At 43.9% G+C, this 27215-nt stretch overlaps 1 protein-coding gene across 2 annotated transcripts; it reads left to right on the forward strand.

Moving 5' to 3' along the window:
• Window positions 1-2812: 2812 nt before the first annotated feature.
• LOC110257072 (uncharacterized) lies at window positions 2813-26521 on the forward strand. 2 transcript variants are annotated; one of them, XM_021075659.2, is made up of 4 exons: window positions 2813-2995; window positions 16335-16459; window positions 17111-17195; window positions 24483-26521. In XM_021075659.2, exon 4 carries the CDS (start codon window positions 24505-24507, stop codon window positions 25417-25419), a length of 915 nt encoding a protein of 304 aa, XP_020931318.2. In that variant the 5' UTR covers window positions 2813-2995; window positions 16335-16459; window positions 17111-17195; window positions 24483-24504; the 3' UTR covers window positions 25420-26521. The 2 variants fall into 2 exon arrangements, with proteins under 2 accessions (XP_020931318.2, XP_020931316.2); XM_021075657.2 differs by lacking the exon at window positions 16335-16459 and having other exon boundaries at window positions 2947-2995.
• The last annotated feature ends 694 nt before the right edge of the window (window positions 26522-27215 follow it).

Here is a 27215-nt window from a genome sequence, read left to right on the forward strand (position 1 = left end):
GTAGACCATTATCCCCTTGATAGGTGTGCAGGTGTTCAGCCTGCATGTGCTTATAGGGGCTGGGGGCAATGGGCAGTGCCTGTAGCCGGTGCCTAGTTGCCAGGCCCTTGGCAGTGACAAGGAGCCATGAAGAAGTGGGGGCACAGGCTGCTTCTGATTACAGGACTCTGGTGGGGGTGCCCAGAGCCCTCGGCAGTGGCAATGGCAACGTGTGTGCATTCTTAGGGGGTGAGGGCAATGGGTGGCACTTGGTTGCCAGGCCCTTCTCAGCAGTGACCCCTGAGGAGACTGGGACCACAGGCGATGCCTGTTCACAAGACCTTTAGTGGTGGCATGCTGTGCCCACCTCTGGAGTCTTACCTACTCTTATTTAAAACTTTTGTATTGTTTTTCAAAATTATGAACTCAATATATGAATTCAGCCTCATTGTAAAAGTACAAACAACACTAAACTGATCAGTACAAAGATAGAAAAAGTCAGGGAACACCTCCTACACTGTTGGTGGGAATGGAAATTGGTGCAGCCCCTATGAAGAACAGCATGGAAGTCCCTTTAAAAACTAAAAATAGAGTTACCATATGATCCAGCAAGTAACAAGTCATAGAAAACTCAATTTGAACTGATTTCAAGAAACAAATTTATTGGTTCACCTAACTAGCAACTCCAGAAGGAAGATCGATTTTGGAGTTAGCTTATTTTAGCAACTCAGCCAGCTCTTTGAAAACTGAATTTCTTCTCATATCTCTTTTCTTGCCTCTGAAGTATCTGCCTTACCTGAGAGCTGGTTTGTCTTATGTGGTGGCAAGAAGGCTGCCAATAGCCCCCAGGGCTCCAAGCCCAAAATCAGAGGAGTGAGTGTGTGTCTCCCACCTCCTCCCTTTAGCAGGAGTTCTGGGCTTCCCTCTGACTGGACCATCTTTTTTTGTTGGGGGGGGCACACTTTCAGCATATGGAAGTTCCCAGGCTAGGGGTCAAATGAGAGCTATAGCTACCAGCCTACACAACAGACAGAGCAACTCAGGATGGGAGCCACATCTGCAATCTACACCGCAGCTCATGGCAATACCGGATCCTTAATCCACTGCGTGAGGCCAGGGCTCACACCCGAATCCTCATGGATCCTAATCAGGTCTGTTTCTGCTGGGCCACAACGGGAACTCCCTGAATGGACCATCTTGATCCTGTGCCTTTCCTGGTGGCCAGGGAGCTGCTTTGTATTGATTAGCTCAGACCTGCATTAGGTGCTAGTCCTCAAAGCAAACACTGTGGCAAGACCATGAGATTATTGTAATTTAATTTGGCCAAATCAAGATCTGTACAGGTGCTCAGCATGGGATAAATCCCAACAAAACTGCATGGATGCCCCACAATGGTGTCGGGTGGAATGGGTGTTGAGAAGCTCCTCCTAAGATCCACCTAATCCCAGAAAATAGGCTGGAAGGATTACAGCAACGTCAGCAGTGGTTATCTTCAAGTGGTGGAACCAGGAGAAATTCAAAATTTTCCTTTTTAGGAGTTCCCATTGTGGCGCAGTGAAAATGAATCCAATAGTATCCATGAGGATGAGGATTTGATCCCTGGCCTTGCTCAGTGGGTTGGGGATCTGGTGTAGGTCGTGGATGCGGTTTGGATCCTGCATTGCTGTGGCTGTGGTGTAAGCCGGCAGCTGTAGCTCTGATTCAGCCCCTAGCCTGGAAACTTCCATATGCTGTGGGTTCAGCCCCCTAAAAAGCAAAAAAAAAAAAAAAAAAAAAAAAAAAATTCCTTTTTATGTTTGTCTGTATTGTTCCCTTTTAATAACAAATGTGTTACTTGAATAACTTTAAAAAATAAAAGCTATACATATAAGGAAAAGCTGGTGGCTAACACTTGCAATGCAATCTTGAGAGATTTAAAGCAGACGTTGGAGTTCCCATCATTGCTCTGTAGTTAACGAATCTGACTAGGAACCATGAGGTTGCAGGTTCGATCCCTGGCCTTGCTCAGTGGATTAAGGATCCAGCAATGCCGTGAGCTGTGGTGTAGGTCGCAGACGCGGCTCGGATCCCACATTGCTGTGGCTCTGGCGTAGGCCGGTGGCTACAGCTCCGATTGGACCCCTAGCCTGGGAACCTCCATATGCCATGGGAGCGGCGCTAGAAAAGGCAAAAAGACAAAAAAAAAAAAAAAAAGAAAGAAAAAAGCAGACATGTTGAGGAAGTTTCCTGTGGCTCAGTGGGTTAAGGATCTGGTGTTGTCACTTCTGGGGCTCTGGTTACTGTTGTAGCTCATGTTTGACCCTGACCCTGGAACTTCCACATGCCTAGCGCATGACCGAAAAAACCCCCCAAAACCCAGACATGTGGGCAAACAGGAAATATGACTTTTCAGCGTGGTACCAACCATGTCTTGAAAAAGTTATTAACTGCCTTTCTCTTGCCTCTTTATGAAACTGTGGTCATTTCTAAAGGCATAATCTGAGATCTTTGAAGGCTAATCTGATTTAAAACCACTGGTTCCAGTGGCTAGAATTTCCCCCTAACTTTAGGGTGGAAACAGCTTTAGCCTTCTCCGGAGACATTTTCCCTGACACTTTAAAACACAATGAAGAGGGTTCCAACCCACAAGGGGTACAGAGAGCATGCATCACTTTGCAGAGGGATCCCTGTGTGCAGAAGGGGAAGCTCTGGGCTCTTGCTCCACTTCCTTCTCAGACAGAGGGTGCCGAGTATTGTTTCAGGAAGTGGGCACCCTAGAGAGTCCCTGGCTTTCTCTGCACCGGAAATCATCGTGTGACACTGGCTGAAGTCACCCAGAAGGGGTCCCAGGTCTGAGGACTCAGGGTTCTGGGAGAAGTCAGAGTCGGGCTTTTCCCTGGGTCCACATCGGTTAGATGCTGGGTTTGGGAGTTCTTTGCAGGATTCATAAAGAAACTCCTGCTGCTCTTCCACATACTTTTTCCCAGAAAGGAGAACTTGTTCCACTGGCAGAAAAGACCTCCGCTGGTGAAGGAAGGTAAGAAGTTCTCATGGCAGTCTGGGCATCGCATTGCTCACTTTTATTTCTGCTTGAAATTGATTCTCAGCTCTGCCTTTATCTGATCCTGCGCTTCTGAAATGATCCCATTGGGATGGTAAGCAAGAAACTGGCACTTCAGTTTTGCCATGAGAGCTGTACTGACCCAAAGGATCAAAATGCTCCAGTTTGAGGGGTCAAGGCACTCTGGGCTCAGGAGGAAAATACAAATGGGAGAGGAAATGAGGCCAGACGGTGGATATTGGATGGTTTTAAGGAACCATTCTGTGTTTCTCCTGGTAATGTCATCCACTCCCCCACCAGAATGTAAACTTCACTCAGGGAGGGACCGTGTTTGTTTCGCCGAAGGTTGTACGCACAGCCTCCAGACCAATCAGAGGTACCCAGCACCTACATGATAAATAAATGAATGGATGAATCCTTATTATCTTCTCTTCTTCTTCTTTTTTTTTTTTGGTCTTTTTAGGGCTGCATAAGCAAGTTCCCAGGGTAGGGTGAAATCAGAGCTGTAGCTGTCTGATTACGCCACAGCCACAGCAACACCAGATCCAGGCTGTGTCTGTGATCTACACCACAGCTCATGGCAGCGCCAGGTCCTTAACCCACCGAGGGAGGTCAGAGGCCGCACTCCTGTGCTTATGGGTACTAGTTGGGTTCGTTACTGCTGAGCCACAACAGAAACTCCAAATCCTTATTATTTTCTAGACACTGCCTATGAGTTCTCCCTGAAATTTCTGGGCTGATTCAACTTCCTCCTCTGACAGTTTGAATGAAAGCACTTAACTCAGTATTGAAATTATTTGCTTACATGTCTATCTTCCCTAAAAGTCTGTAAGCTCTGTAAATGTAGGGGTTCTGCCTTATTTTTTCACTTAATTAACTATAGACACTTTTCATAGCACTCTGGCACATGGGAGGTACTCATTGAAAATAATAATGGGAGTTCCCGTCGTGGCTCAGTGGTTAACGAATCCGACTAGGAACCATGAGGGTGCGGGTTCGATCCCTGGCCTTGCTCAGTGGGCTAAGGATCCGGTGTTGCTGTGAGCTGTGGTGTAGGTTGCAGCTGCAGCTCGGATCCTGCGTTGCTGTGACTCTGGCGTAGGCTGGAGGCTGCAGCTCTGATTGGACCACTAGCCTGGGAACCTCCATATGCTGTGGGAGTGGCCCAAGAAATCCCCCCCCGAAAAAAAGAAAATAATAATAATAATAATAATAATAATGAAGAGCCCAGCTTAAGAGATGTACTTGTTAAGTGGATCAGGATCCTACATTCCTCAAGGCCCCTTTGCTTCTTCAGTGGTCTTGGCTTTTCATTGCTTCCAAGGGAACAAGTATCCTCCTATTTTTATCTTTTATTACAATATCCTCTCTGTTGCACCTACAATGACACTGAATGGTTTCCATGGATCACATTTCCAGGACTGAATTAGTCACCTCCTGATGTTGTACAAAGAGGCACCGTAAGCTTATCAGTAAACCATCTCCAAGTCTTTTTTTGTTTGTTTTTTTAGGGCTACATGTGGAGGTTCCCAGGCTAGAGGTCGAGTTGCAGCTGGAGCTGCTGACCTACCCCACAGCCACAGCAACTCGGGATCCAAGCTGCATCTGGAACCTACACCACAGCTCACGGCAACACTGGATCCTTAACCCAATGAGTGAGGCCACGGATGGAACCCATATCCGCATGGATACTAGTCAGGTTAACCTCTGAGCCACGAAGGGAACTCCCCATCTCCAAGTCTAAGGTTGGATGCATTCTTTCTGGGAGGGCCACCTGCAAAATGTCACATCCTTTTGGGGTTATGCAGATTCTTACAGCTCTGGTCATACAAACTGAAGTCCCCAGTCTGGTCCCCACTCACTTTCTTTCCTTTCTTTTTCTTTCTTTCTTTTCTTTCCTTTTTTTTTTTTTTGCTCTTTTTTTTTTTTTTTTTTTTTTTTTTTTTTCATTTTAGGGCCACACCTGCAGCATATGGAATTCCCAGGCTAGAAGTGGAATCTTAGCTTCAGCCGCCGGCCTGCACCACAGCCACATAGCTCATAGCAACATCAGATCCTTAACCCACTGAGGGGGGCCAGGGATCGAACCCCAGTCCTCATCGATACTAATCAGATTCGTTACCCCTGAGCCGAGATGGGAACTCCTGGCTCATCTCTTTTATCACCTATGGTTCCCTGTCTAGAGACTGCCTTTCCTCCTGTAGGTACAGTTGCCTTGTGACCAGGTCACGTTTCCTTGGGGTCCAGGCAGGGACTTGTCACACTCTGTGACAACTCTGAAAAAAGCAAATGGCCGTGTGTGGCCACCAATCCTGGATCATCAGAATATTCAGGGTTTTGAAAATAGACATTTAGCAAGTCAAGACCTAAATGACGTGGCAAACACACATTTGAGATCAGGGCAGGTTGAAAGTCTGAACAAAGCAGATTCTCAAGCGGGGCCTGGAATTGAACCCACGTCCTCACGGATGCTAGTCGGGTTCATTAACCACTGAGCCACGATGGGACCACCAGGGTTCTTTTAAAATTGAAGTATAATTGGTATATAGTATTATTCAAATTATAGGTGTATAATATAGTGGTTCACAATTTTTTTTTTTTGTCTTTTTTTTTTTTTGCTATTTCTTTGGGCCGCTCCTGCGGCATATGGAGGTTCCCAGGCTAGGGGGCGAATTGGAGCTGTAGCCCCTGACCTACGCCAGAGCCACAGCAACGCAGGATCCAAGCCGCATCTGCAACCTACACCACAGCTCACGGCAACGCCGGACTGTTAACCCACTGAGCAAGGCCAGGGACCGAACCCGCAACCTCATGGTTCCTAGTCGGATTCGTTAACCACTGAGCCACAATGGGAACTCCGGTTCACAATTTTTAAAGTTTCTCCATGTTATATAATATGTCTCGTAGCTTTGTTATTTTTATTTTTATTTTTATTTTTTTTTGTCTTTTTGCTATTTCTTGGGCTGCTCCTGCGGCATATGGATATTCCCAGGCTAGGGGTCAAATCGGAGCTGTAGCCGCTGGCCTACGCCAGAGCCACAGCAACGTGGGATCTGAGGCGAGTCTGCAACCTACACCACAGCTCATGGCAACGCCGGGTCCTTAACCCACTGAGCAAGGCCAGGGATCAAACCTGCAACCTCATGGTTCCTAGTCAGATTCGCTAACCACTGAGCCACGACAGGAACTCCTGTTATTTTATTTATTTATTTATTTTGAATGGCACTGCACCCATGGCATATGGAAGTTCTTGGGCCAGGGATGGAATCTGAGCAGCTGCTTTGGCAACACAGAATCCTTGGATCAACCGCACTGGGTCGGGGATCGAACCCAGGCCTCAGCAGTGATCTGAGCCACGGCAGCCGGATCCTTAACCCACTGTGCCACAGTGGGAACTCCTTGCAGCTTGCTTTATACCCAATCGTTTGTACCTCTTAATCCCTTACCCCTCTATTGCCCCTGTCCCCTCCCCTCTCCCCACTGGTAACCACGGGTTTGTACTCAAAATCTGCGAGTCTGCTTCTTTTTTGTTATAGTCCCTGGTTTGTTTTATTTTTTAGATTGGATGTGGGTGGTTCAAGTGGCCAAGGAGGTGGTGGAAGGGAAGGCAGGAATGTGAGAGTTCTCTCGGAAGGTCCTTTGAATGTCCTGGTGCCAGTCTCACTATGCCAGAGTGTAGCACAGCTGTGCATCTGTGGGGACCCATTGATGGGTTTGTTCATCTCAGTCACTCCCTGGGGTTTATTCCCTTATCGAAGGTCCGCCCTCACCTCCCAGGAGAGCCTTGCACCCAACTTGGACCCATCCCGTTGTGTTGTTTACAGAGAATCCCTGGGATGGCAGCTCCTTTGTTCTTTGGTGGGGTAGCTTCTCTGCATCAGCATCCTGATGGCTTTGGAAGCCGCTTAGTTCTTTGAAGCAAACCCCCAAGCTGACCAGTATCTAGATCTAGCTAACTGGACCATTGAAACATGTGTTTCCTTAAATCAGATAATTTCTTGAGGGTTTATCCTTCTGTAGGCATCATCTACAAGTTTCCCTTTGGCGCTCCCTTCGTGGCTCAGTGGTTAACGAACCAGACTAGTATCCATGAGGATGTGGATTTGATCCCTGGCCTCGCTCAGTGGGTTGGGGATCTGGCGTTGCCCTAAACTCTGGTGTACGTTGCCGACAAGGCTTGGATGCCGCGTTGCTATGGCTGTGGCTTAGGCCAGAAGCCACAGCTCCGGTTCGACCCCTAGCCTGGGAACCTCCAGGTGTGGTCCTAAAAAAAAATAATAATAAAAATAAATACAAATTTCCCTTTTTCAGATTTGCCCTCACTTCCTATCCACCATGCCAGCTTTTTTTTTTTTTTTTTTTTTTTTTGGCACAGTTGTGGTTTTCTAGAGGGCTTCTTTACCCCTTCTATCTTTCTCAAACAGCCTTAGCAAAGTTTTTGGTGCCCTTGCTTTTTCTAGGAGGCTTGTCCCGCTAGCCCCATGTCCGTACTGCCCCGATAGATTCATCTCGCCATCTCCTGCCCTGGTTTTTCAAGCAAGAGAAGGAAGAATACCTTCCCCAGATCCTCTCTTTGGGACGAGGAGAAAGGAACTCACTTTATTTTATTTCTTTATTCTAAAGGTTTGTGGTTTTCATATGTATTCTCCAGTTTTAAATATTTGAAACTTATCTATGTTTTTGCCGTGCCTCTCATGAATGAGCCCAGTGTTCACTCTTGCTCCCACTTGCAAATCAACGAAGTAAATTTCTTGAGGATGGAGGCCCCATCTCACTCATTTTTGCAGACTCATCCTCATGGTAGGTGCCCGATAAATGTTTCTTGAATGAAGATGTAAATGTGTAAATGGGAGAGATTGGGATATAGCATAAATTTGAAAATTCTGATTCTAAATTTTTTGGTCACTCAAAAATGTTCCATGGTAGTATAGCTGAGAGTTTTCAAAGTTAATAATTTTCTTTGTCAAGAATCCTTAGAATGTAAGTTCTTTTGAAAAACACAAAATATGGTTACAGATAATGTTTGCAAAAATAACAATAATGGCAATAATAGCATTTTTATTTGAGAATAAATCCATTAAATACAAAGATCATAAATGCTAATGAAAACAACCAAGACTTTATTTTTAATTAATTAATTTATTTTTTGTCTTTTTAGCTATTTCTTGGGCCGCTCCCACGGCATATGGAGGTTCCCAGGCTAGGGGTCGAATCGGAGCTGTAGCCACCAGCCTACGCCAGAGCCACAGCAACGCCGGATCCGAGCCGTGTCTGCAACCTACACCACGGCTCACGGCAACGCCGGATCGTTAACCCACTGAGCAAGGGCAGGGACCGAACCCGCAACCTCATGGTTCCTAGTCGGATTCGTTAACCACTGCACCACGGCGGGAACTCCACAACCAAGACTTTAATAACTTGATGTAAGTGGACTTTGCTGTGGGAACATGCATGTCCATTTATTTGGTAGCAGAGAATTTGCTGTGATAGGTAGGTTTATATACCTATAAAAGGAACTTTATAAATACAAACATTCTGACAATTGAGAGAAATCCATATACAATAAATAAACAAAAATTCAAGTTAATAGTCAATTATGTGCTAAATAAAAGTTCTCAGAACAGGCCAAAGGTCAAGGCATTCCAAGAATTTTAACTTTCAGTTCTAAGATTTCTTTAAAACCATACACTTTTCAGGTCTAGAGAGTTAACTTTCCATGATAGGTATACTATGAAAGTGCAAAGATAGCTAGTAAAGGTGGGAATACTCAACCAAACAAGGTATATTACATGTAAGATTTTAAATCTTAGGGAGCGTCTTTCCATCAGTAAAGCCAATCGCAGCATATTAAAAAGTTAGTAAGAATAGCTATGATTAGGGAGTTCCTGTTGTGGCTTAGCAGTAATAATCCCAACCAGTATCCATGAAGATGCGGGTTCTATCCTGGCCTCGATCAGTGGGTAAGGATCTGGTGTTGCCACAAGCTGTGCTGCAGCTCACAGACTCAGCTCGGATCCTGAGGTGCTGTGGCTGTGGCATAGGCTGGCCGCTGTAGCTCCAATTAGACCCCTAGTCTGGGAGCTTCCATATGCCTTGGGTGTAGCCCTAAAAAAAGAATAGCTATAATTAAATTTTACCCTAATTTGGGAAAGTAGAATTGAGCCTGACAGAAAGATTGCAATACTTCCCAAAGCAGGGTGAGAGAGAGAAAACCAAAGCACTTCATGGAATCTGCTGATATCAACTTTGCCAAGATTGTACTGATAAACCATCTAGCTTTTTGCTAAAGCCAGACGTAGCCTGTTGAGACAGGAGGGATACGTCTTGATGCTTAGGATGAGTCAACTATCTTTTCTGGGCAATGAAAGAAAACCATTGACTCTGGTTAGACGTTTGCCTACTAGCAAAGCACAAAAGTTGCCATCTTGGTGGTTTTGGGTTATTTTAGAAACTCTAATAATATTAAAATCATATGCAGGTAAATTAATTTTTAACAGGCTTAATAACTGCAACAATGTAACACTGAAATCACTTTAGCATACTTCAAAAGTAAATGCTACAAGGTAAACACCTGTTGACACGAACTAATAGACCAAAGACAAAATTCTCTGAGATTCTGGAAAATAGGATGCAGAATCATTTTCTTAGCAACACATAGATTGACGTTTGCTCTTTGTGGTTTATAGACATTATATTGAGCTTTGTCATCCGGAGAATTAGGCAGGAAGGGAGAAAGGCCATCTGCATACCACCTGCGGAGAACTGTCAGAAGATTCAGGATTGTGTAAGCTGCCTGACATCAGAGTCTTGCCTCAGACTGGTTACTGACTATCCCAGCTCCTAGGTCCATGCACATCGCTGGAATTCACCAACTGATTGAATAACAGTCCTCCTCTGCCACTTTTGTACCTTAGTCCATCCCATGTCGTTGCAGAGAACTCCAGCCAAGTAAAATTGAATGACTGTATTATTTTAACCAGCGTACCGTCATTTCCTATAAATTCACTGCTTAAGTTTCTAAGATGCGTGAAAATATATTATTACGAAAGACTCTATTATAGTTAGTAGTGAACAATCTTTCTGAAATCCTGGAATGAGTCTTATGCCTTATTTCTTCTGCAATTTATGGGACAGTGAAATCTGTCATTACATTGTGTCCTTTTTGTTTATACAGACATTATTGCTACTGTAATAATGTGGATCGCACACACCTATGGTTATCTAAGTTCTAAAAGGAAAGAGCTTCATCATCCTTCCTCACGAGCTACTTTCTTTCCATTACTTCCTTCTCAGGTATTTGCTTATATTCCAGGTTTGGGGATTTGTTTCATCCTGCCCCGTCCATGAGCAGCCTCCTTTTTCAAAATCTTGTGGTGTTCAATTAAGATGCATGAGCATGTTTTTTTTTTTTTTTTTTTTTTAATTAAATGAGGCATAGTTGGTTTACAATGTTGTGTTAGTTTCAGGTGTACAGCAAAGTAATTCAATTTTATACATATATATAAATATCTGTAGGAGTTCCCGTTGCGGCTCAGTGGTTAACGAATCTGACTAGGATTCATGAAGTTGCAGGTTTGATCCCTGGCCTTGCTCAGTGGATTAAGGATCTGGCGTTGCCGTGAGCTGTGGTGTTCATAGCAGACGGCTCGGATCCTGCATTGCTGTGACTCTGGTGTAGGCTGGCGGCTACAGCCCTAGCCCGGGAACTTCCATGTGCCGTGGGAGTGGCCCTAAAAAGGCAAGAGGACAAAAAAAAAAAAAATTTGTGCATTTTATATATATATATATATATGTATGTATGTATTCTTTTTCAGATTCTTTTCCATTACCGGTTATTATAAGATATTGAATGTAGTTCCCTGTTTTACACAGTAGATCCTTATTGTTTATCTATTTTCTGTATAGTAGTATGTATCTGTTAATTCCAAATAGCTAATTTATCTTTCTCCCCTTTCCCCTTTGTTAACCATACATTTGTTTCCTGTATCTATGAGTCTGGTTCTGTTGTGTAAACAAGTTCATTTGTATCTTTTTTTTAGATTTTGCATATGTGATGTCATACAGTATTTGTTTTTCTGTATGACTGACTTCACTCAGTGTGATAATCTTTAGGTCCTTTCATGTTGCTGTGAATGGCATTATTTCGTTCTTTTTTATGGCTGAGTAGTATTCCACTGCATATATGTACCACATCTTTATCCAGTTACCTATCAGTGGACACTTAGGATGCTTTCATGTCTTGGCTGTTATAAATAGTGGTGCTATGATCATTGGGGTACAAGTATTTTTTTGCATTTGAATCTTTGTATATATACCCAGGAGTGGGATATCTGGATTATATGGTAATTCTATTTTTAGTTTTTAAAGGAACCCTCAAACTGTGTAGTGCCTGTACCAATTTGCATTCCTACCAACAGTGTGGGAGGGCTCTCTTTTCTCCACACCTTCTCTAGCATTTATTATATGTAGACTTTTTCATGATGATCATTCCAACCAATATGAGGTGATACCTCATAGTAGTTTTGATTTGCATTTCTCAAATAACTAGCAATGCTGAGCATCTTTTCATGTGCCTGCTGGCCATCTGTATGTCTTCTTTGGAGAAATGTCTATTTAGATTTTTCTGCCCATTATTTGAGTGTGTGTGGTTTTTTAAAAAAATTTAAAAAATTATAGTTGATTTATAATGTGTCAACTTCTGCTGTACAACATACATATATATGCATTCTTTTTCTCAAGAGTATGTGTGTTTTTGATATTGAGCTGTATGAGCTTTTTACCTGTTTTGGAAATTAAGCCCATGTTGGTCACATTGTTTGCAAATATTTTCTCCCAGTCCATAGGTGGTCTTTCTTTTGTTGATGGTTTCTTTTGCTGTGTAAAAGCTTATACATTTGATTAGGTCCCACTTGTTTATTTTTTTACTTTTATTTCTTTTGCCTTGGGAGACTGATCTAAGAAAGTATTGCTATGATTTGTGTTAGGGAATGTTTTGCCTACGTTCTTTTCTGGGAGTTTTATGGTATCATGTCTTATATTTAAGTCTTTAGGCCATTTTGAGTTTATTCTTGTGTATATAGTGTGAGGGTGTCTTCTAACTTCACTGACTTACGTGTGATCATCTAGTTGTCCCCACACCATTTGCCAAAGTGACTGTCTTTTCTCCATTGTATACTCTTGCCTCCTTTGTCAGAGATGAATTGATCATAGGTGTATGGTTCATGTTGTTTTTTAAGAAGTGTTTTTGAGCATTGAGTAGTTTAGAAAAGGCCAAGTGTCTTCTAAAGCAAGGTAGTGGGTCTCTAGATGAAGGAATCCTAGGAGTGCTTACAAGAACTTCTGTAGATCAAAGTTTTGATGAGAAAACAATTGAGGAAGGAAGCTGGAGGATTTCCCTTTTCATAAAAAAAGGTAGGCTAACACTCAAAAGTCAAATGCCTGGGAAAACACTCACTAGGAAAATGTGTGATTTTTCTGCCTTTAGAAGTCACAGGATACACCTTCAGAGGCTTTGTGATTTCACCCGGTTCTTCCCGTCACCTCTGGGAATTGTTTCCAGATGGTTAACAATCACGGCTACTGTTTTGCAAGTGCTTCTTCTTGATGTCAAGTGCCTGGTGTTCGGTAAATACCAGTTCCCTCCCTTCCTTCCTGCCCGCTTGGAAGAGAATAACAGAGGTGATCCCAGAGGCTTCACACACTGGAATGATTTTTAAAGTACCAAAGAAGTAAGGCCAAGATTAGAGCAAAGTGAAAGACATGTTTAAAGAGAAGGTGGCATGTTTATTGTGGGAGAGGAGAAGGTCTGATTATTTGGGAAGGGTTTTAAGGGCCATTCTGGAAGTATCCACTTTTTCTCATTGGCCTTCTGCCAGCAACCACTCAATGCTGGAAATCATTTCTAAAGTTTCTTCTCGGCTGATGAGTTTTTCTCTTTGGCAGTGAGTCAGATAATGGCAGACACTGCCCCATGAACATTAAGCACCTGGGAAAGGAAAGCTCTTCTCCATCTCAGAGATCAGAGATCTTCCCTTCTTCAGAAATTCCCAGGTTCAAGTTCTGGAAGGAGTCTAGCTGGAGCCATGGAAAGCCATTCTCAGCTACCTGGATGTTAGGTGGTAGCTGATAGCTGCTTCTCCCTGCTGTACCAGAGAGCTCAGGTGGCCATAACAAAATGCCATGGTCTGGCTGCCTTAAACAATAGACTTTTAGTTTCTCAGTTCTGGAGGCTGGGAATCCAAGATCAAGGTGCTGGCAGGGGTGGTTTCCTGAGGCCTCTCTCTTTGCCTTGCAGATAGTTGGCCTCCTGCTACCTCTTTACATGGCCTTTCCTCTGAGCACACACAGGGTCTCACTCTGTATATCCTAATTTCCTCTCTTATAAGAACACAGGGCATCAGTCAGATTGGATGACTGCTTCCCTAATGGCTTCATTTTTTTTTCTTTCTTTTTTATTTATTTATTTTGAATTTATTACATTTATTGTTGTACAATGATCATCACAATCCAAAATCACAGGACTTCCATCCCAAAACCCTAGCACATCCCCCCACCCACCAAACTGTCTCCTCTGGAGACCTTAAGTTTTTCAATGTCTGTGAGTCAGCATCTGTTCTGCAAAGAAGTTCATCCTATCCTTTTTTCAGATTCCACATGTCAGTGAAAGCATTTGATGTTGGTGTCTCATTGTATGGCTGATTTCACTTAGCATGATAATTTCTAAGTCCATCCATGTTGCTAAAAATGCTGGTATTTCGTTCCTTTTAATGGATGAGTAATATTCCATTGTGTATATGTACCACGTCTTCTTGATCCACTCCTCTGTAGATGGACATTTAGTTGTTTTCATGTCTTGGCTATTGAAAATAGTGCTGCAATGAACATTGGAGTACATGTGTCTTTGCAAGTCATGGTTTTCTCTGGGTAGGTGTGCAGGAGTGGGATTGCTAGATCAAATGGTAGTTCTATTTTTAGTTTTCTGAGGAATCTCCTTACTGTTTTCCACAGTGGTTGCACTAATTTACAATCCCACTAACAGTGTACTAGTGTTCCTTTTTCTCCACACCCTCTCCAGCACTTATTGTTCAGACTTTTTGATGATGACCATCCTGGCTGGTGTAAGGTGGTACCTCATACTGGTTTTGATTTGCATTTCTCTAATAATGAGTTATGTTGAACATCTTTTCATGTGTTTTTTGGCCATCTGTATGTCTTCTTTGGAGAATTGTCCGTTTAGATCTTCTGCCCATTTTTTGATGGATTTTTTTTTTTTTTTTTTTTTTTTGTATTGAGTGGTAGGAGGTGTTTATAAATTTTGGAGATTAATCCCTTGTCAGTTGATTCATTTGTAAATATATTCTCCCATTCTTTGGGTTGTCTTTTTGTTTTCTTTAGGGTTTCATTTGCTGTGCAGAAACTTTGAAGTTTAATTAAGTCCCATTTGTTTATTTTTGTTTTTATTGTAATTACTCTAAGAGGTGGATCTGAGAAGATGTTGCTATCATTTATGTCAGAGAGTGTTTGGTCTATGTTTGCCTCTAAGAGTTTTATAGTATCTGGTCTTATATCTGGGTTTGAGTTTATTTTTGTGTATGGTGTTAGGGAGTGTTCTAATTTCATTCTTTTCCATGTGGCTGTCCAGTTTTCCCAGCACCACTTATTGAAGGGCTGTCTTTTCTCCACTGTATATCCTTGCCTCCTTTGTCATAGATTAGTTGGCTGTAGGTGCGTGGGTTGAATTCTGGGCTTTCTATCCTGTTCCACTGATCTATATGTCTCTCTTTGTGCCAGTACCATACGGTTTTCATGACTGTTGCTTTCTAGTATAGTCTGAAGTCTGGGAGCTTGATTCCTCCAGCTCCATTTTTCTTTTTCAGGATGTCTTTGGCTATTCTGGGCCTTTCATGCTTCCAAACAAACTTTAAAATATTTTGTTCGAGTTCTGTGAAAAATGTGCTTGGAAATTTGATAGGGATTGCATTGAATCTGTAGATTGCCTTGGGTAGTATGGTCATTTGAGAACATTGACTCTTCCAATCCAAGAGCATGGTATGTCTTTCCATCTACTTTTGTCATCTTTGATTTCTTTCATCAGCGTCTTAGAATTTTCAGAGTACAGGTCTTTTGTCTCTTTAGGTAGGTTTACTCCTAGGTATTTTATTCTTTTGGATGTGTTGGTGAACAGGATCGCTTCCCTAATTTCTCTTTCTGATCTTTCATTGTTAGTATATAGAAATGCCATCGATTTCTGTGTGTAAGTTTTGTATCCTGCAACTTTGCGAAATTCGTGGATGAGCTCTAACAGTTGTCTGGTAGTCTTTAGGATTATCCAGGTATAGTATCATGGCATCTGCAAATAGTGATAGTTTTACTTCTTCCTTTCCAGTTTGGATTCCTTTTATCTCTTTTACTCCTCTGATTGTTGTGGCTAGGACTTCCAAAACTATGTTGAATAGTAGTGGAGAGAGTGGACATCATTGTCTTGTTCCAGATCTCAGAGGGAATTCTTTCAGCTTTTCACCATTGAGAATGATGTTAGCTGTGGGTTTGTCACATATGGCCTTTAGTATGTTGAGGTAGGTTCCCGCTATGCCCACTTTCTGAAGGGTTTTTATCAGAAATGGGTGTTGGATTTTTCAAAGGCTTTTTCCACGTCTATGGAGAGGATCATATGGTTTTTATTCTTCAGTTTGTTAATGTGGTCTGTCACACTGATTGATGTGCAGATATTGAAGAACACTTGCATCCCTGGAGTAAATCCCACTTGATCATGATGTACAATCCTTTTAATGTATTGTTGGATGCAGTTTGCTAGTATTTGGTTGAGGATTTTTGCATCTATGTTCATCAGTGATATTGGCCTGTAGTTTTCCTTTTTTGTGGTACCTTTGTCTGGTTTTGGTATTAGGTTGATGGTGACCTCATAGAATGAGCTTGGGAGTATCTCTTCCTCTGCAATTTTTTTGGAATAGTTTCAGAAGGATAGGTATTCACTCTTCTCTAAATGTGTGATAGAATTCGCCTGTGAAGCCATCTGGTCCTGGACTTTTGTTTGTTGGAAATTTTTTAATCAGTTTCAATTTCAGTACTTTGTTCATCTTTTCAAAGAACCAGCTTTTCATTTCATTGATCTTTTCTATGGTCTGTGGGGCTTCCCACCCGGGAGGTATGGGGTTACTTATATCACATAATCGCCCCTCCTGCCTCTTGATGTGGCCTCCTCTTTGTCTTCTGGGGTAGGATATCTTTTTGAAAGTTTCTGGTCCATTTGGTTGAAGATTGCTCAGCATTTAGTTGTAAATTTTGTTGTTTTTAGGAGAGAAGTTGAGCTCCAGTCCTTCGATTCTGCCATCTTAATCCCCCCAGTGGCTTCATTTTAACTTAATTACCTCTTTAAAGACCCTATCTACAAAATACAGTCACAGTCTGAGGTTCTGCGGGGTAAGACATTTGAATTTTTTTTGGGGGGGGTGGGACACAGTTTTGACCTTGACACCTGCTCAGCATTTTCTTTTCTTCTTTCTCCTTCTCCTTCTTCTTCTTCTTCTTCTTCTCCGTCCTCTTCTTCTCCTTCTTCCTCCTCCTCCTTCTTCTTCCTCAGGAACTCAATTCACAAGTATCAACATGGTTCATCAGTATGGCCGCAATATATTTGTTTTTTTTCCTAACTCAAACAACAAAATATTATCCCAGAAATCCTGGGAATTGCATTTAAAGGCAGTCTTCTCAGCAGCTCCCTGAGAAGAAGTGAGGGGAACCTTTTACTTCTTTAATTACCAGCCTTCACTGTCTGGGGACCCCTGGCCCAGTGGTTTAGGGAGCGGGCTCTGGAGTTGGACTGCCTGGTCCAAATTCCAGTATCAATGTCATGAGCTAATTAACCCCTGTGAGTTACTTTCTTCCTCTACCCCTCAGCTTTCTTTACTGAAAAATCGGAATAATAATGATAGTCTACTTAACGGGCTTGTTGTGCAGATGAAGCAAGTCAGCCCCCAGGGGCACTGTCTTATAGTGAGCAATCAACACATGTTATCTGCTGTTATGGCTTGTCTTTGTTATAACCAAGTGTAATTTTCTTATGCTCTCTTCCAGGCCCATCACCCACATTTATACACATCCAGTGTTCCTCTGATTTGTGGTGTCTGTTCAGGAATGGTTGCCTGGAGGACCTCCAAAGGTGAGAGGAGAGTGAAATTTCCCCATACTCCATGACCCAGAGCTCATAATGAGGCCAAGGTAGCAGCTGCCCCTCCACGAAGGGAATCCACCTCACTTGACCCAAGCTCCCCACTATGCCCCTGTGCTGGCAGGAAGGGGCAGAGGATGGAGAGGAAGCACGGGCTGCCACAGATCAATCAGCTCAACATGCAAAGCCAATAGCCCTGTCTTTTCACTCCCATGTGGACATAAACAAAGACTAGCCCCAGGAGAAAAGCAAAGCCTATCTATTCAGAGCTTGCTGCAATAAGGGAGTCAGCCACCATCACCCACATTTTGGCAGAGACTCACAGGCAGGTAGAGGTGTGGGAAAGCTTTCTGATGGAAAAAAAGGGAAGGTTTCAGGTGGGCCCTAATGGGGGACTGTGGGCCTGGGGAAGCTGGAGGTGGAGCTGGAAACAGGGCATCTTATGTGAGTGGTTAGGGGTGCATATTTGACTTCTTCTGGTTGGTCCTAAGTTGGAAGCAGGGACAAAAATACAGAAATTGTCAGCTAGTCATCAAGTCCTGGCTGTTTTGGACTGATTGTTGTAGGGGTTGCTGTTTGGCTTCCTGGATTATCAGTAGAAAGAGACAGCCACCTGACCTGGCCCCCTCCCCCACCCAAATCTGATTTACCACAGGCTGCCTCACCGGCTCGGTTACTGTAATGAAACCCTGGTTTTCCCATTAGTTTGCTGCAGGTCATGGGTGAGAGTTCTGGCCAAATCCATTTGTATAGTCAGCCTCTCTCCCGAGAGCAGTAAGCTGCCGTTAGGGGTTTGTCCCAAGCAGGGCACTTAGGATGAGACCTGGGTGCTTCACTGGTCTTGTATGTACCCAACCAGTCCTCCCACACATGTACTTTTCACGGGATTTGTGTAGGGAGTGGTGGTGGCTGATTCTGATTTTTTTGGGGACAATTGTGGACATACTGTAATTCTTTGCTGACCTGTCTTTGCTTCAGTATTTTCTTTCACAACTGAAGCCAAGGTAACATTTTGGGCTAGAAGGAAACAGTTATTCCCCATTTTAGAATTCCAGAAAGAAGACTCTAAGAACTGTTCTTCAGCAGAGGTGATAGGTATGGATGAGGGCTCATTCTATGGGTTTGCTGGCCAAGAGCTCTTGATATGCAAATATACCCTCAAGAAGGAATATAAGTGGAGGCTGGGAGAGTCTTTCTGGCTGCATGATCCTGAATAAATTACCCATCTTCTTGGGGCCTCATAAATAAATGATAAGCAGCGATACTTGCTCTCTTTGATTTTGTGGAGTTGCAACCCTTCTGGAGATTTCATGTGCATAAAAAGTATCCTAAGCCATTTGTGATGGTTGTGCTGCCTTCTTTGTGCAAATTTCTCCTTGGAGGGTTGTCTGTCCTGCCCAGCTCCCATCAGATACCCATATACAGGCAGGGCTGGACATCTCCTATTGGCTTTTCACCTGGGGCATGGGCTGCTCTTAATTTTAATCAAGAAAGCCTCCTTATTGCCTACAAAATGAATTTAAACTCTTGGCATGGCATCAAGGCCCTACAAATTTGATCCTGGCTTTAATTTGTCTGTAGTCCTCTAAACAAGCCTTCACCAAAAGTAATCTATCTGCTCATTGTCCCCTGGACACACGGGGTATTGTCCCACTTTGGTTCCCACTGTTTTCTGTTGCCTGGAATCTGTACCTCTCCTCTACCTCCCCACCTCACCCTTGCCCTGCTTTGCTCTAGTTTTCATCATTGAAAGGTCTGATTCGGAGTTCCCTTCATGGCGCAGTGGTTAACGAATCTGACTAGGAAACATGAGGTTGCATGTTCGATCCCTGGCCCCAATCAGTGGGTTAAGGATCTGGCATTGTCGTGAGCTGTGGTGTAGGTCGCAGATGTGGCTTGGATCCTGTGTTGCTGTGGCTCTGGCGTAGGCCAGCGGCTACAGCTCCGATTAGACCCTAGCCTGGGAATCTCCATATGCTTTGGGAGCAGCCCTAGAAAAGGCAAAAAGACAAAAAAAAAAAAAAAAAAAGAAAGGTCTGATTCATTTCTCCGCTCCGCCAGGGAGTTCTCTTGGACTGCTTCAGGCCACAGTGAGAGCTCCTATTTCTAAACAACCCTCCCATAGCACATCCAGCTTTTTTTTTTTTAATTTTCTAAATGACTAAAACTAGACATGATGCTTTTGGTTATTGTGAATTACAATGTATCCTGCATCTTCCACTGGACCAGGAGCTTCTGCAGGCGGATGCCTGTGTTTTAGCACTTTTTCGCTAGACTGATTAGAATAATACATGGTTTATTTCCAGGCTCAGTAGAGATTGGTTGAGTAGAGCAATGAAACACTGTGCCATGTTGATTCGTGCCTCAAATATGTTAGAAAACTAAAGGAACTAGTCTTTGCCTGGTCTCAACCATAGTTTCCTGAAATCTTTTCAGCTCTGGAGGGAGGGGATTGTAGTATAGCCTTTATTACAGCTGCAGCTGCAGTAATTCAGAAACAGCTTTGCAAATTTTATTCTAGAAGACACATAATGACAGTCACTCATGCTCTGTACCTCTTAGAACACAGTCAGTCAAGCCCTACTCATCGCCATTGGGAAGGTGCTGTCAAATGAACTAGACAGGTGTGGGGGGGAGGAGAGGTGGGATGCAGGTGCAGGTAAGTCCAGCTGAGCAGGAATGAGGACTCCAGCAGGGGTGCTCTAGTGCAACACTGGGATTCTGGGCAGAATGGGGGTGGGTGGGAGCAAGACCAAATAATGAGGAAAGTAACCCATCAGCTGAGTCACCCACCAACAGTTAGCTCAGGAGTGGGCACTGTTGGGAGGGCCAGGCTGTTAGGGAGGCTGTCACCACTGTGGATCCTGCCAGGAGCAACCACCTTAAGTCTGGGGCTCAGAGGCTGGGTTTCAGATCCCAAGAGGGGGTCTGGAAGCACGAGGCAGTCCCTGTCCTAGAGGTCCAGGGGCTCCATTCAGGTTAGTGAGACAAGGAATGAGGTGAGAACATTCTGGGGCAGAGGTTGGGATAATCTTATTCTCAGGAATAAGGGAAAAGCCCAGATACTCCAGGCCTGAGTTAAGAGCTGGCCCCTGGGGATACGCATGAGGTTGACTATAGCTACAGAGAGAAAGGATGTGGAGCTTGGCCATTATGACTGAGTACGAGGTAAGGGGACATGGACCAGAGAAGCACAGGGGTTTCTGTATCCAAAATCTTACTCACTGTTGGCAGCAGATCTAGGCCTAGAGCTCAGTTCATATGATTCCCCAGCTGAGGGTAGAGGGTTCTCTCTTACCAGGGCTTCATGCAGTCTTTATGGAAGCCCTCAGTTTCTTCTCTTTCTTTACTTCTTAGGGATGCACCTGAGGTATATGAAAGTTCCCAGGCTAGGGGTCAGATCTAAGCTACAGCCACCACCCTATACCACAGCCAGAGCAATGTGGGATCCAAGCCATGTCTGCAACCTGCATCACAGCTCATGGCAATATGGGATCCTTAACCCACTGAGCAAGGCCAGGGATCAAACCCACAACCTCTTGGATACTAGTTGGGTTCGTTACCACTGAGCCACAAGGGGAATGCCCAAGGAAGCCCTTAATTTTGAAGGTGGTACCCTGAGGGCAGCTACAGTCCTGTGCTCTGGGAGCCAGAGGTTAAGGAAAAGGCATTTATTGCAGGCAGATGTGCATTTTCCTGTTCATTATTGAGGAGTTCTTGCAGACTCAAAAATCTGCAGCTAAAAGAAATCTTGACAATGACAATGATCATTACAATTTCTGTTCCTTGCTGAAGAGCTGGAGAGTAGAGAGAGTAAATGCCTGGAGTTTAACAGCATGACAATGCAGAAAAATCCATCAGAATAGGGAAAAGTCTCCACAGAGGGTGAAATGCAATATGTAGGGGGGAAAATTACACCTTCAGTGAAGGATTTCATAAGGAACCTGGCATTTTAGATTCTTAGGAATTTGCAGTGGTTGTACCTCCACTGTGATTTGCCCTTTAGGAAATCAATAGCATTTACTGTGCCTCTTCAGGGTCCATTTGATATACTTTGATCTCTGGGAGCCAGAATAAAAGAATAGAAACTTATCTAAGCTAGCCCAAATAGTAGAGGGGTGTGCGTAATGTTTTCAGAACCAAGGACAGAAAATGCAGGGCCTCTTGGTGGAACCGGAAGTCCAGGAACCCCCATTTGCTCTGTGTCTTGCCGGGGCCTTCGTGGTCCCTGCTTCTCTCTGCTTCTCCCCTACCCCTCTCTGCCTCTCTCTCTTCCTCTCATCTGCACGCCAACATGACTGGCAGGTCAATGACATTGCACTCGAACTGCATTCTCTGAGAATCCTTGGGTTCGATTTTTAAGAGACAGACCCTGATGGACTCAGCACAGTCTGCAGAATGATTTTTCCATGAGGCAGAAGTTTACTCCCCGTCCGAGCTTCTGTGATGGAGGAGCAGGCGATGTCTGAGGAAGGTTGTAAGGAAGTGAGGTGGCAAGGCTACGGAGGGGCCCAGGCGCTTGGCTGCAGGGCAGTGGGGAGGCAACTGTCGGTATTTCTCCAGCAGACTTTTCACAGAGACAGCAATGACATTGTCATTTGGGAGCTTCCAAGATGCCACACAGTGTGCTGTGCATGCTTGGGAAGCTTTATCAGGCTACTGGGCACGTCTTACCGTCTTAGTGGGCCCCATCCTGCAGCAACACTGAGATCCCAGCACCTTCCTGGGCATGCCCTCTTCCAGCTCCTCAGCAATAGAAACAAGCGTTCCTACAAATGGGTCCAGCTGGCCAAATGACATTGACCCAAGATGCACTGGGAGAATGCATCCCTTTGGCCTTGCCGTGGCTGAGAGAGTCAGCTCAGGCCTTGTTCCTAATCCAAATCCTGGCCCGACCAAGGTGACAACTGTACGACCTTGAGTAGCTTGTTACTTGTCCTACATCTGAGGTTTCCCACTTGTGAAAAGTGCATAATCAACCATGGGGTAGATGGAGTTCCTGTCGTGGCTCTGCGATTAACCAATCTGACTAGCATCCATGGGGACACGAGTTCGATCCTTGCTCCGTGGGTTAAGGATCCGGCACTGCCGTGAGCTGTGGTGTAGGTCGCAGACACGACTGGGAACCCGCATTGCTGTGGCTGTGGCGTAGGCCAGTGGCTACTAGGGGTCCGATTTGACCGCTAGCCTGGGAACCTCCATACGCTGAGGGTGTGGCCCTAAAAAGCAAAAACAAACAAACAAACAAAAACCATGGGGTAAAAAATAAAACATACTCCAGACTTAGTAAGGAATATTCTCTGAGGAAAGTTTTTGATCCCTAGAAAGTACTTCATCATCCATGATTGCCGTCATTATCATTTTCATTTTCATTTTCATTATCATTTTCATTTTCATTATCATTTTGCTCTCCCTTTCCCGTCTTAGGGACCCGGATCCATTTGCAGCAACAACTTCCCCACATTCCTCACACCTTTGGCCCTAATTTTTCCCATAGACATTTGCCTGCATTAAATGTTAACGAGGGTTTGGTAGCTAATCATGGACCTTGACAAAGTTGTGGTTTATCCTCCAAATTGAAGAAAAAAGTTCTGACAAAGATGGCAAAGGAGGCTTAAGGAATAAAACTTTGACCTGCTTTGGCGCAACTTGCTGGGAGTATTTAGAGAACACCTTTCATTCCCCCCCCACCTTTTAGATGATTTGAGCATATGTTTAAAATTCTGATCCTATTTCCTGTGTGGTAGTCCCCCCACAACCCCTCCCACCACCACAACCAAGGCAATTCTTCAACATAGGCTGGGAGTCCTACATTTCAACTCCGTTCAATTCTGTAAACCTGGAGGCAGAGCCAGACCCCGCAGGTTAAGGGCTCAGTCTTATAAGACTGTCTCACATCCCTGCTCAGACACCAGTTGGGAGGCCAGGTTGTCACCTGTGTACCTTCTTGCATTGGATTAATTTCCTTAAAGGGGCTCACAGAACCAAGAGAATATTTTACTTACTAGATCACCCGTTTAGTGCAAGAGCATGTAACTCAGAAGTAGCCAACGGAAGAGATGCGAAGGGCAAGGTGTGGGTAGGGGCCACAAAGCTTCCACACCCTCTCCTGGTGTGTCACTGTCCCCTGAAGCTTCACCAACATGGAAGCTTTCCCAGCCCTGTCCTTTGGGTTTTGGGGAAGGCTTCATTGCACAGCCGCAATTGATTGAATCATTAGCCACTGGTGATTCATTCAACCTCCAGCCCCTCTCCTCTCCCTGAAGGTTTGGGGAAGGGGTGGGACTGAAAGTTCCAACCTTTTAATCACATGGTTGGCCCCCCTCCTCAAACCTCCCCACACCCGCCCGAGGGGTCCCTATACTCAGGTGACTTAGGGACTTTCCAAAAGTCACCTCATTAACATAACAAATGTCCCTCAATCTCATCACTTAGCGTGTTCCAAGAGTTTTAGCTCTGTGCTAGAATTGAAATGAAGACCAAGTATGTATATATATATATATGTGTGTGTGTGTGTGTGTGTGTGTGTGTGTGTGTGTATTTCTTATTATAAATCATAATATCACGGTACTCACTCACCTGAAATGAAGACTCCAAATGATTTCTTTCTTTTTTCTTTTCTTTTTTTGTCTTTTTAGGGATGCAGCTTCTGTGCCTGCAGCATATGGAAGTTGCCAGGATAGGGGTCAAATCAGAGTTGCACCTACCAGCCTAAACCACTGCCACAGCAAAGCCAGATCCAAGCTGCATCTGAGACCTACACTGCAGCTTGTGGCAATTCTGGATCCTAAACCCACATCCTCATGCATGCTAGTCAGGTTCGTAACCCACTGAGCCACAGTGGGAACTCCCTCAGATGATTTTCTTTTTTTGTCTTTTTAGGGCTGCCCCCATGTCATATGGAGGTTCCCAGGCAAGGGGTCAAATCAGAGCTGCCCCTGCCAGCCTAAACCACTGCCACAGCAAAGCCAGATCCAAGCTGCATCTGAGACCTACACTGCAGCTTGTGGCAATTCTGGATCCTTAACCCACTGAGCGGGGCCAGGGATCAAACCCTCATCCTCATGGATACTAGTCGGGTTGGTTAACCACTGAGCCATGACGGGAGCTCCCCAGATAATTTCTTTGATCCGCGTCAACACTCTCTCTAAAGTTGCCATCATCTGTAACGAAAAACATATACTCTGTTGCTTGAGACTGTCCCCAAGGTCAGAGCGTTGGAAGACCACATGAGAGGCTTTAACGCAAATTCACCCTTTGTAGTTCTTTCTCCTGCAGGAGCCAAGGTGGCCTGAAGATCATGAACGTGTCTTCCGAGCACTGCAACACGTCGCATTGGCTGAGACTGGAAGCAACAGTGAAGGCCTCTGTATACGTGGTGGCTTTCTCCTTTGCCACCTTCACCACGGTCATCATTGTCTCCATAGTGTCACAGAACTCCAAGATGAGAAGCGAGGTCCGATACATCCTGCTTTGCCACCATCTGCTGTGCATCTCCTCCTACTGTGGCCTGGGGGTGGTTTTCCAGGGGATGCGGGCCATGCTGGCCAACAGCTCCCTGCTGATGTGCTGGGTGGTATTCGGGGCACAGCTCAGTGTTGGGGAAGGGATTCTCTTCACTCTGGCCCTGATGGCTGTCCACACCTACCTAGTGATTTGCTGGCCTTTGAAATCTCTGTCCTTTGTAGATTTAGTTAAATACCGGATTCTGGCTGGGATCTGGGTAATCATTATACTGAAGAATGTTTGCTTATTCCTCATAGAGGGCACTAACTCCACTTGGGTTGCTCTTTTAAAATCTGAACCCCTTTGCCCGGTGATCTTGAATGGCATTCCTGCCAGAGCCATCGGCATGGCTTTCCTTTTCCTCCTTCTGTCTATCATTCTTCTAAGTTACTCTCTGATATACAAAGAAGGGAAACGGGCTGGCCACTTTAATAGGTCCAATATCAAAGCAAGGAAAACAGTCCTTATCCATTTAGTGCAGTTGGGTTTGCATGTAATACCAACCCTGTTATTCATAGGTTTGGGAAAGAAGTGTGGCGTGTTTTTCTCTGCGTTAAATCTGGTGCTCTTTGGAGTCTTCGCGTTTGCCCAGTGTTTTAACCCTCTGATCTATGGACTCTGGAATAGAGAGCTGCAAAGCAGATTATACTATAGGATGTGCTGTCAACAGCAGTGTGGTCACACGATGAACAGCAGAGGGCCAGTTTAAACCAAAATTGAGCCATTTTAAATCAATAATGCTAGTCTTAATGAATGGACCATCAGCTAAGGTGGAAGATTTGCTGTTTATTCAAAACTGATGCCTCAATTTGATTTTGAAAGTAATATGAGCAAATCAAACTTATTCACCTGGCTTAGAAACCGTGTTGCTGTATACACGGAGTTGGCCTCCGTGAAATCATTTCATGTCTTTAAACTGAGATTAGCATTTGGGGCAGCATGCCTTACTGTGTTTTAGGAGTTGGTCAGCTTTTGAGAATGCACTTGTTTTTAGAAACTGAGATATAGTCCATGGTTGATAGGAGGAGAAGTTTGGATCTTCCCCTTATATTAATTAGCAGTAGATTTGGCTACATATAATAACAAGTCAGAAACAAAATAATAGTGAGTATAAAAAGTGAGAGACTGGTTTTTTTTCTTATGTAAAAGAAATCCGGAGATAACACAATCCAGGCTTATGTGGCCACTCTGCAGGCCACAGGCTCATTCTCTTCTACTCTACTCTGTGGTTAGTATACTACCTCATGACCCAAGATGGCTATTAGTGCTCCTGTCATCACATTTGCACTCCAGCCAACAGGAAGGAGGAAGGGGCAAAGAAATCTCCATACCTTCCTTCTAGAGACAATTTCTAGAAGTTAAACAACACTTTTTCTTACATCTAACTGGCCAAAATTTAGTCATATAGTTATGTAGTTATGACCTAGATTTAAGGGAGAGTGGGAGGGTAGCAGTGTCTCCAGCTAAAAATTGGGGTCATTAATACCAGGAAAGGAAAGAAAAATGGATATTAGGAGGCAAAATTATTTCAAGCAAAATTTTTATTTATTTTATTTCCTCTCAATGAAATAAAATATAAAGAATGACAATGGATGAGTTATGATGCTCACAAAAACACAGTACATCTTTTATTTTGATATACAAATACAGAATTATCTGTTCTGGATCCCAGAAAAATTTATTTGGGTTATCTCAACAGCTTTCAAAGGGAATGGCATCAATAAGGCACTGAACTGGTTTAAACATGGGAACTCATAATTTAAATCTAAGTAAGTTTTGGGCAGTAGTATGAAATAAATTATTTCCCGGAAGTTTATGTATGATATTTCTTTAGATAAAACACCAATATCTGAATCAGTCAGGGTTCAGTTCTAGTTTTAGGAATCATCTCTCTAGGTATTTTGAACAGAAAGTATTTAATAAAGGAATTAGATGCTTACAAGGTCACTGGAAGGGTTAGAGAAATGGAAATCAGGGGACACCACTGATTGATGCCAAGAGCAAACCACTGCAGCTGTGATCTGGATGTCAAACAGATGCTTCCACCACTGCCCCCCTGCTTCATGCCACTTGTGTCTTTGTGACTTTATAAGTGAAACAGCGACATGAAAATGGCCTCCATTTCCTTCCATCTTCTGAATCTCACACGCTTGGCTGTAGTATGTAGAATCTAACTGGTACCCAGACCCTAAGAGCAAAGGAGTCTGGGAAATGTAGTTCCTAGTTTCACAGACATGGCAATACAGGAAGTTATCCCAAAAGAAGTATGAAATGAAGATTGAATGAGCTAGTTCATGGATCCACCATTATGCTATTTAGTTATATTTGCAGGTAACACCAACAAAGACAACCGATGCCATGTATTGAGCAACTCTTACTCCAGATGCTATGCAAGCTGTTTTACATACACTATGTCAAGTCTTCCCAACAATTTTTTTTTTTTTTTGCATTTTTAGGGCCACACCTGCGGCATATGGAGGTTCCCAGGCTAGGGGTCCAATCAGA

Source organism: Sus scrofa, chromosome 15 (genome assembly GCF_054392235.1).
Source record: "Sus scrofa isolate SSC_HxYL_T2T_F1_AM1 chromosome 15, Sscrofa_HxYL_maternal_Yorkshire_Landrace_v2.0, whole genome shotgun sequence".
NCBI lineage: Eukaryota > Metazoa > Chordata > Mammalia > Artiodactyla > Suidae > Sus > Sus scrofa.

Bases quoted from the DNA above. Each gene is read 5' to 3' on its own strand.
- LOC110257072 (XM_021075659.2), top strand. From the start codon at position 24,505: ATGAACGTGTCTTCCGAGCACTGCAACACGTCGCATTGGCTGAGACTG.